Consider the following 10,654-nt stretch of genomic DNA (forward strand, 5'->3'; position numbering starts at 1 on the left):
CAACTACCTCCTGCTGCTGTGCATTCCATGTGTTTCAACCATAGCTGCAGCTTTCTGACCAAATTAATTCCAGGATTCTGACCATCAAGTGACCACTGATCACAGAAGACAGTCCTTTCTAATGAAAAGCCAGTTTGCCGGCCCTTACTCTTCAAAACTGGGTATGCCGAGATGAGATGAGCAAATCTGTGAAACGGGTGAGTTAAGAAATAAAAAAAATATTCTCTCTCTTTCTTTCTCTCGCTCTTGCTAGGGGCAGTACAGCGAGGCTTCCGAGTACTTCCAGCAAGCCTTCAGTGCATCAGTGGAGCTCATGAAAATGGCACTGATGGATGAAACCAAAGTCCACTATGGGATAGCCAGAGCGCACCAGATGATGTTGACGATGACAGATTACATAGAAACTGCAGATATAGACAGCCTCAACTGCCTGCTGTCCTGGAAGGAGAGCAGAACTCAAATCAAATATGATCCAATTCTGGGTAAGGCTTTTGTTTTTAGATTTTGTATCACCTTTAGTAGCCAAGGTATTTCTGTTGGAAAAGTTTATTCTCATGTTAGTGACTTGAATTTGCTTGGTAATTTTGTTCTTGTTTATTCATTACTACGTTAGGAGTTGGCTCTACTGTCCTACTGTATCATACTGGCAATGTTTATGAGAAGCATAAAATAGTAGGTGTGATCTGTCCTACTAATAGCTCACCATTCTTGAGCTGACCCTTCCAAGTAATCCTAGAGGCCACATGTACCAACCAGTCATAAGGAATAATTTATAAAAAGAACAAGGCCTGTGAAATCAACTTATGCTTTTTAATACTATGTAGTCATCCAGCATACAGACAAGAGCAAGTATAGAGACACACTGGTATAGATGACATACTTTACTGATAGTAGTTAATGTTTTTGTTATCTTGAGTTTGGAAAATGTTTTATAGCAATGTCTCTTCATACTATTTTCCCCTATAAATAATTAAATTATTTTATTGTAAGCAACTAGCACCAGTGTAAGGGTCAGCTTTGTGTGTTAGCTTCTTTAGAATCTAGGAGTGAAACTCAGGCCGTAAAGTAGGTGGCAAGCACCCTTACCCACTGAACCATCTTGCCCACCCAGAATACCAAACATTTTTAACTCGGTGGTAGATCCTTGAGAGTTCATTCCACAGCTTGGAGTTATCTGCATCTTAGATTTTCATGTTTTCTGCCCAGAATATCAGGAACTAAGCCAGGGGAAATTATCCATGTTAGTCATCTTACACTGATAAAGGTTCAGTCTGCAGAGGATAAGTTGAGCAGCTCAGAGTTTCCGGTTTGTCTTGAATAAACTCTTAACATCCCAATGATACCATGAAAAAAAATCTCTTGGGGGAAGGAGCCAGAAAAGCCACATTCTGATGGGATCCAGGTGTCTCCATAAGCACCTTGCTTTCAGCTTTTGAAAGATCTTCTGCTTTTGTTCATTCCTACCTCCCACATTTGGGCTCTTTGGTTGTTTGAGAGGTTATGTTTTCTTCTGAAGGACTTGGGGGCAAAAGCAAGTCATCCACTTCACCCTGCGATTCAGACACTGAAGCTCATGGGCTGCATGGGGTGGGAGTGGCCTTCCTCAGAGCGCTGCAGACATGGCGACCATCACTATGTCATTTGAGTGACGCAGAGCTCTGTGCAGGGATGAACTGCTTCCCTGAAGTAAAAATTAATAATCGTTCAGACAAGTATTAGTAAGCACCAAGTTCTCATTGACACATTTCACATTGTGAAGGGGAGCTCTCCTTCTTGGAAATAAGGCCTATAGGAAATTATTAAGCACGTGATTGTTTGCATGCGGGTAATTTTACTGAAATCTGCCTTAAGATGCTCTATTTGTACTCTGCTTATACCTCCTCACTGGCTTTTCTTCACTGGGCTCTGGTTAAAGGCCTCTTGACCTTTCTGAACTGGTATTTTCCCGGCTGCTCCCCTACATACCCTCCACCCCACCCCTGCTCACACTCACTCCTAATGATCACTTCCTTCTGGGTTTCTTCCTAGCTGAACTGACTCTGTCGAGCCAGGTCTTAGACAAGAATGCCTGAGGCCCCTCCCACTTGAAAATGCTCTCTTCTCTGATCTCAATGGCTGTCATGCATTTCTCTGCAAGCCATTTCATTGCATTTTCTACCATACCATCTTTTTTTAATCACCGAAACTGCTCGGTTAAGAGCACGGGTCTCTCAAACACACATTCTGAACTCTTGGTATTTTCTAGGAAGGAAGAGGTGATATTTGGAATCAACAAGGTGGCAAGTAAATGCTTAAATCAAATAGAATTCAAGATGAGTCTGTAAGCCAGACCACAAGCTAGTTAAAATGTGCACTGAGCACATTTTAATCTTGTGTTCAATGAGTCCTTGGGAAGCCTAGGATGCCACACTATTTGGTTTACTACCCAATTATCACATGAATGAAGGATGGAGCCCACCAAACAAGATGTTGACAAAATGAAAAAGTACAAAAACAGTATTTAGAAATCTGAGCAGCTTTTAAGTTTTCAACTTCCACCTTCTTGTAGCATGAGGCATCTTTAATCTTGGATTGAGGGTCTCATGTATTCAGGAGAAAAAAAAAACAGATCAAAGATCAGAAAGCTACATTATAAAAGCTGTGCAGTTATTGGCACCTCGGAGACTTCCATCCTCCAAACAAATCATTAGCTCAAAGAACTGCCAATATTCTTTTAAGCAGAGAACATGACCCCCCTAAGGGAATCGAACAGTGAGAGCACTGAGGTCCTCACATAAAATGGAATGGTGACTCACCAGCGAACAGTCATCTTTGTTCTCCTCAGAGGGAACATGGCAAGAACAGGCACCTTCAGAGTCTTCTCTACTGGGAGAGAGTGGGAATGACTCATACAGCCTGCCCTCCCCTGCCACCATTGAGTCTCCCAAATTTAAAAATTGAGTGGGGGGCGGAAACAAGTTTATTATACCTCAATAAAATGACTCAGTCCAGAAGCAACTGCAATTGTTTGGTTCTGGAAGACTCAAGGGCCAACGAACTTCAACTGAATTCTCCAGAATATTGTTTACTTCCCATACTCAAGATATCTTCCCAATCAAGGAAATGTGTGTTTTCATAGGAAAAGGTAATTCATGTTGCAATCACAGTCACAGTAACATAGAAAGAAATGCTTTCCTCATTCAACTTAACAGCACTGTTAACCCCGGTTTGCAGTTATAACCATTTCAATGATGGAGATAGTACCAGTAGCAGGATTTCCATGCACTTTCTCATTGAGACTAAATGTAATTACATCATAGAAACAAGACGTGAACTCCAAGCACCAAAACAGATGCATATACCCACTACTTGGAATGCAAGGACACTGTTCTCTGTGAGATGTCACATAAATGTTTAAGGGGACGGAAAACTTATTGTCTTGTTTTATGACTCCTGAAATAGTCTTCAAGAAGTTCCATGACTTAGGATCACAGCTTTTGCTTCACGCTGGCTTCTTCACCTTGCACCCTGAGTTTAGTATCAAGCCATTTTCTACTGTATACTTTGCTTGCATTTCTCATTCATGAGCTTCCCTCACCCTTTCAAAGAATATGAGAAGCCTTCATATTCTACTATGATTGGATACTTTTTCTAAAGCTTAATAAGCATAAATACAAAGAGTCAATAATGGAATTATCCAACAGGCTAGCAAGCAAGGTTTAAAAAAAAAACACAAAAACTTTTCATTTTTTGACAATTTTATACATGTACATGGTATATCCTGATTGTTGTTACCCCACCTCTCTGAATTCCCAGATAGTCTCATGTACCTCCTCTTGTCTACAAGTTCCTTCTCCCCTTTAGTGTTGTTTTGTTTTGTTTTGTTTTGTGACTCACTGAGCTTAACGAGGGCCATGTGTGATGATGGCTTTGGAGCCAACTACTGGAGCCCAATGGACTTACCAGTGGCCAACTAATTGCAAATGATGTCTTCCCCACCCCGAGAGTCCATCAGTAACCAGTAGTTCAGGAGGGAGAGGCAGAACCTTCCCAAGCCCTATTGAATCCATGTAACTGTTGACAGGCCCATGGTCTGCAGCCAAAGCCCCTGTGAGAGCATGGTTGTTGTGCTGGCTGTGTCGTGCCAGAAGCTAGCATTTCACAGCCCTTCTTCCTGTTCTCTTGTTCTCATACTTTTTCCTGTCCCCTCTTCTGCCGTGTTCTATAAATCTTTGAAGCAGATGTGTAAATGTCCTGTTTAAGGCTAAGCGTTCAACTGTCTCTTACTCTCAGCAACTTGAGCAGCTGAGCATGTCAGTACTCACCACCACTCATTTCAAAGGGAAGCATCTCTGATTAAGGCTACGGTTAGCACTTATATATGGGTATAAGCATAGATACTTAGGAGGCAGTTTAATATTATGATATACAAAAGAAGGATAATAAACAGATGTAAGTTCCCCACCAGGCATGAAGATCTCATCAACCATGCACTTTGGTTTTGTTTGTTTGTTTTTTATTGCATTCACTTTGTCAGACAAGGTTCCCTGCCAGGGGCAAGCCTCATAGCTACTCAAAGAGCATTTGCTCACTCCTATAATAATAACTCCATTATTGCTTCAGTAGGCACACCTTGTCTGACAGGATGGTATTGTGGGTTTGTAGAATTCACAGCTGAGGGAACCTGTTGATGCCCTTTCTCCCCAAGCGTCCTGCATAGCACCTTTTGGCACCATGAAAGCTAGTCAGCAGTGGGGCAGCTTCCTGCTCAGTCCCAGCTTCATCTCTGTCTTGTGGTCAAGGAATGTGGTACCTTCAGCGATGGAGTTGTATCGTCTAGGTCTGGTGAGAAACTACGAGTGGCAGGTCTTGTTGGAGGGTAACCTCTTCGACTTGCCTCACCAATGCTCATTAAGAGGTACCTTAAACCTGGCCCTGGGATTTTTGTTTAATAACCTATGGCTTTAGGACACAGGATCTCAATCTCTAACCCCATATAGGTTTCCATATTACTTATCCTGACTCCAGAAGTCCTAAGACCCTTTTCAATGGCTTCCAGGACCACAGCAGTAAGGATGCTGGTGAGACCGAAGCAATTGGGGCAGTCGTCTCTCTACAGGACAATTTGCGTTTATAGTCTATGTGTCTGTCTGAGATTTTTTAAAGGCAGAAGCTCTTACAATACTGTGCTAACCTCCTATTTCTAGTCACAGCAAACAAGTTGGATGAGACAAATGGGATAAAAACATTAAAATACATTCTTTAGTGTTCCATATCCATGTCAAAAGAAGAAACCCAGTGTGTACCTGTCCATTAGCCTCACTTAAGGTGATCATATTGATCTGGTTCTCACAAACACCAGGAAAAGCATTCAGTACTTGCTGCAACTTATTCAAAACAAGCATAATTCCAACATGGGCAATGTCTGAAAAAGAGAAACTAATACTTAATTGCAACCAAATTAAAAAAGAACCAGGAAGAATTTGAGTGTGGATTTTCAATTTCCTCATTCAAATATGCATTGCCAGCCTTCTACTATGTTGTATAACACAAGTGACAATTTACTTCCTACAGAAAAAAGTATTTTTTCAGAAGCTAAAACCAGTTTCATTGGGAAATAACAATATGACTCCGGCTCCCTCGGGTGGAGAGGTTTGCTTCTTATTTTCTTTTTTTCCCTACTCAGAGAATCTCCTTCTCTATCTGATGCCCTGATTCAATAAAAGAGAATTCTTGATTGCTCCAACAAAAACTATCCTTCTTTTAGATTCCACTCACAGTGCTTGGTAGCTGGTGGTGTGCCCAGGCTTAGCTTTCAAGAGCACAGTGAGTGCACCCTCCTAAAAAAAAAAAAAAAAAAAAAATGGAGCTTGGCTTTTCTGCTCAGCTTTTGTTTGCGTTTTGTCTTATTGATAATTTGAAGAACCTATGAACAGTCTTTGGGTTATTTAAACCATGCAAAGCCAGGGTTAATGCTGGGTCAGCATAAAGTTTGTATTTGTAGGTCTGGATAGACCCCACGGTCACCTGGTCATACTTGTTTCCTTGCCAGAGACGTGTCTGTCTCCTCTGTCCAGCTATGTGCCCTGACTTGTGGCCAAGGGTCTGACCTACTGTGAGTGTGGCTAAATCCTTCTACCACTGCCAGAATTTGGGTACATGAAGCCCTTTCCCCTGGGTATGCGTCACCCATCTTTGATAAATTTCTGTTAGGACAATTCTATTGCTGTCTCGTTTAAAATTTTCTTCTGAAGAAAGAAATGACACAGTGTTGGTACTTGACACATGAGCACTGGAGACATCAGTTTACTGGCTTCTAATTCTCCCCAAATCTTCCCCAATTGGGGATTCCCCTTTAGAATCAGAACCTGATTCCAGGGTTTACTTTTCTTTAAATTTTCCTATTCTAAGATCCTTGTGTTTTTAACTTAGTTTTTTAAGGTTTTACAATATTTTTTTATTTTTAAATTATAGTATAATTACATTATTCTACCCCCTTGGGCATGATTTGTTTATTTATTTTGTTTTGGACATTTTAATATAATGACATCATTTCCCCCTTCCCTTTCATCCCTCCAAACCCTCCCACATACCCCTCTTTGCTCTTTCAAATGTGTGGCCTCTTTTCTCATTAACTATTGTAACATACATGTGTGTGTGTTATCCCTAAATTCATAAGTACAACCTGCCCTGTCTGTATAAGTTATTTGTGTGTATGTTTTCAGGGCTGACAGTTTGGCATGCACTTTCCAGGGGAGGACTATTTTAACTCATATAAGAATGAATGTTGTATATGTTGGATATTTTGGCATAATTACTAGAAAACTGCATGTTTTTCACAGCAATTTCTCTTTTTGAAATTGCTTACAGTAACTTAGAAATGACACTGACTCAATAGGAACCCACAGACATACATCTAACTTCTCATGGATGATGGTAGCCTCCTGGGGCTGACACAGTATAAACCATCTGGGAAACACTGGGCCAGAGGCTAGAGAAGAAATGCAATGTCTGTGTCTTCCTTTTAGCCCCATGCCATTCTGAGCAGTGTCAACACTTCTGAGCAGTGTCATACCATGAACATACTTGGACATACTTGAACATACTTGCTTCCTGAATGCTCAGAAGTACTGTGGTTATATTTACCATGGTCAAATCCTTCAGTGGTTATGATTGGATAGCAAGAATACTTCCTGAAAACACAGATGTCCAAGTAGATGAATTAGCTACGAATGAATTCACAGATTTGTTATTCATCCACCTTCACCTAGGGCTTCACAGTTAATTTTACTTGAAAATTTATGTGATGAAACATGAACATAGTATGTACCTTAATAATTTGATTGGCAGGAAGCAGAGAGAAAAAACATTATAAGCACTACTTTTTAATAATTGATAATTACTTACATGGATCCACTAAGTTTAGGCACACAATTATATGAGTAATTATGTTGAAAATCCAAGTAGACGCTTAAATAGATGCCCATGCCCTGAGGCCCTTCCCATTGTTTCTGCTGTCTCATTTAACCATGCAAATGTTATTAAGCAACCCTGGCTAAAAATCTTCAAGGCTGGGCAAGTGTAATTGCATAGATAATTATGCATAATTTTGTCACTTTCTATATCTAACACAGAATTTTTTTTAGCTTTAGCTTCTTTTGAGTAGCCTTGTCAGTAAAATGTAATTCATGAATGCTAAACAGAAACTGCGTCTCTTCGAGATTACCTTTTGACTCTTTTGCAAACCTATTTGAAGAAAGAAAAAATAATAATAAATAACAATAAAACTATCTACGGAATCTAACAGTTAGAATTATAATCACACTTTGAACCTAGATCTGCATAGAACCTAGATCTGTACAAACTGAGCAGCAGGGGTAAAAGACTGGGACTACCAAATAAAAATGCAGGTAGCAAATCTTTCAGGTTTGTATGAATCAAATCCAGCATTATATAACAGTGAGACTAGCCTTAGTGGGGCAGTGGTGGCACACATCTTTAATCCCAGGGGTGCAATATCTGTGAGTTCAAGGACAGCAAGGACTGCTACAAGAAAAATCCTCTCTGCAAAAACAAACAAACAAGGATAGCCACAGGAAATTATTTTTAACAATGTATATATTTTGGCGGGTTGATTTATGGCCATGAGAAATATGAAGGACACTTTACAAACCATGCCTGGTGCCATCCCTTGCTGGACTGGGTTCTGGATAGGCCTCAGTCACTGCCCCCAGCTCCCGACAGCTGGCTCGCTAGCTCGCTTCACACCATCTGAGAGGGAAAATAGCAAAATGAGTCTCCTTTTAACAGATACAATGAGCACACGTCTCAAGCTCCCACCTAAGCTAGTAGAGTTGGGAATCTTGTCAGCATAGATCTTGTCAGTTACGATGCTGGCAGGCAGCCTCTAGAAAAAAAGCGTGAAGCACAAAGAAGACAGAAAATAAAGCAGCATGAGAAAAGACCGAGCCCAGTGGCGCAGGGACTGTTGGAGATGGAAACTTCGAAGAAGCCCCTGACAGCAGGCCTGGGAAAGGTCTTCCCCTGACCTATCCAGGCTCCCTCATGGAACAGCAAGATGACCAATGTGGCTGGAAGTCCAGAAGAGAACAGAGGAAGAAGGCGAAAGGGGCTAAGGGGAAGAAGAGGGAGGGGACTGGAGGGGAGAGGGAGAGGAAGAGAATGGGAGAGGAGGGAGAAAGGAAGGAGCAAGAAAAGAGGGGGAAGAGAAGGGAGGGGAAACATAAGAAAAGGGGGGAGAGGAAGAAGGGAAGGATTTGGGGGAATTTGGTTAATAGCTCTGGTAAACTGCAGTGAGTACAGTGGATTTTGTCACAAATATGAGGAAATAACCACTGGTCTGAGAGGACCTCTCTAGTTAACTTTTCAAAAAGATCATTTCTTCGGCTCTGTGAAGACCAGTTGTGACTAGAACAGGGAGCTGAGCCAAGATGTGGGCAAACCAGTATATACCACCTGGGAAGCCCTCCAGAGTTCTGTTGTGTTCTTGCCTCTGTCTTTTCATTTTGAGTAGGAGGAGAGTCTTACAAGGTAAAACAAACAAACCTCACTGAAGTAGGAAATACCCCTTGGTGAATCAGGACAATGTTACATTTTCTACTACACACAGGTGTTCTAAGATGACCTGTGGAAAATTAAAGTTCTCATTAGCCCCAGGCAGTTTCTCAAGGTGAAGTTCAAGGGCCACGTGTACCAAAGTTATGAGGCTGGCATAGAGTTACTGTAAACGAGTGTTCCAGGGCCCTCAGAATTAATGACTACAGATGACTAAAGGTAGAATTTGAGAGCCTGCTTCAATGCAAGCTCGATTCTTGTAGGTAAGAGCTGTCCTTGGGTTTCCTTAATCTGTCAGTGTTTTGGCTGATTGTGTAGTTAGTTTTTCCTCCTGACTGTATGTCACTTCACTAACATACATAACCCACATACTGGGTCTTAAAACAAAGGCCTTGGAAGAAGAAAAAGAAGGATGCAGAGGTCATGAGGAAGCAGAAATTTTGAGTCAGGTGTAGATTAGAAGAAAGGACATATGACAGGCAGGATTTTAGTTGGAGGGGGTGGTAGAGGAGGAAGGGAGGGAGGAGGGAACTGGGATCGTCATGTAATTCAATCTTGTTTGTAATTCAAATATATAAAAAATAAATAAAAAAACAAAGGCCTCTAGTCTCCATCTCTTAAGTGTAGACAGACAGCTCTGCAACTGGGTGACATCTCCACGGCACATTTCCTAGCAGATGAGCTCTGTGGGGAGTGATTGTAAACTCACATGTGAGGTGTGGCAATTGAATAGACGCACTCTTTATGCCTTCCTTAGGTGCTTAGGTATCTCATCCATTTCACATTCAGAGCCAACCTAATTGTGGTGCAGGATTTCCTGAATACTTGCTGTCTCTAGTCCCAACCCTGTGTCATGTTCTGATTTACCTAAAATGATCTACTTTTTTCCACCCAGTTTTATCTCCCTAACAAGCTGGTTTGTCAATGTTGACTGTGGTTAAACATAAGCCATTTGCCACTCCACACTTCGGAGTGGTAAATGACAGACTGTTTCCTGACATGGCGCTGATTTTCACTGTGCCACTCCCTGTGGCACAAGTCGGATATTCTTGTCATGTCATTCCTTCTCTTTAGATACACTCTGGACACAACAGATTCCATGGTTTCTTTAGGAAATAATTTTCCAAATACCACTGATTTGTGTTTGTCTGGTTGGTCATAAAATGGAACACAGGGAGCCCCATAGAGAAGCTACATTAGAGCTGGTGAGAAGGCTCAGTGGATCAGGGTGCTTGTTGCCAAGCATGGCTTCCTGAGTTCAAACCCTGGGACCCAGAGATTGAAAGGAGAAAACTCCTGGAAGTTGCCCTCTGGTCTCCATATGTGCACGGGCACACACACACACACACACACACACACACACACACTAAAGTGAAACCATTTCATATGTCATATGCCTACAAAATAAGGCTCCAGTCCCACTCATTGGATGCTTGTGAAGAATGGTATTTAATACCTCATATTACAAAGTCATTTTGTAAAATTTTGTTCAGTTTCATATTTGTTTTTCCTGTGGCTACAATAATGCTCCATTCTACCATATGCTATCTCCCCATAGGGGGTTCCCTATAGCAAAGCATATAACAGAGGCACTTTCCTT

General features: G+C 41.4%; 1 protein-coding gene across 1 annotated transcript in view; it reads left to right on the plus strand.

The window, feature by feature from the left end:
• Ttc29 (tetratricopeptide repeat domain 29) overlaps nucleotides 1–4,335 on the plus strand; it is a 118,695-nt gene extending 114,360 nt beyond the window's left edge. Inside the window, exons 9-10 of the mRNA XM_035441661.1 lie at nucleotides 254–487; nucleotides 4,243–4,335. Of these exons, the coding sequence (XP_035297552.1) occupies nucleotides 254–487; nucleotides 4,243–4,335 (327 nt within the window). The remainder of the gene's footprint in view (nucleotides 1–253; nucleotides 488–4,242) is intronic.
• Nucleotides 4,336–10,654: the final 6,319 nt, after the last annotated feature.

Source organism: Cricetulus griseus, chromosome 3 (genome assembly GCF_003668045.3).
Source record: "Cricetulus griseus strain 17A/GY chromosome 3, alternate assembly CriGri-PICRH-1.0, whole genome shotgun sequence".
Classification (NCBI taxonomy): Eukaryota; Metazoa; Chordata; class Mammalia; order Rodentia; family Cricetidae; genus Cricetulus; species Cricetulus griseus.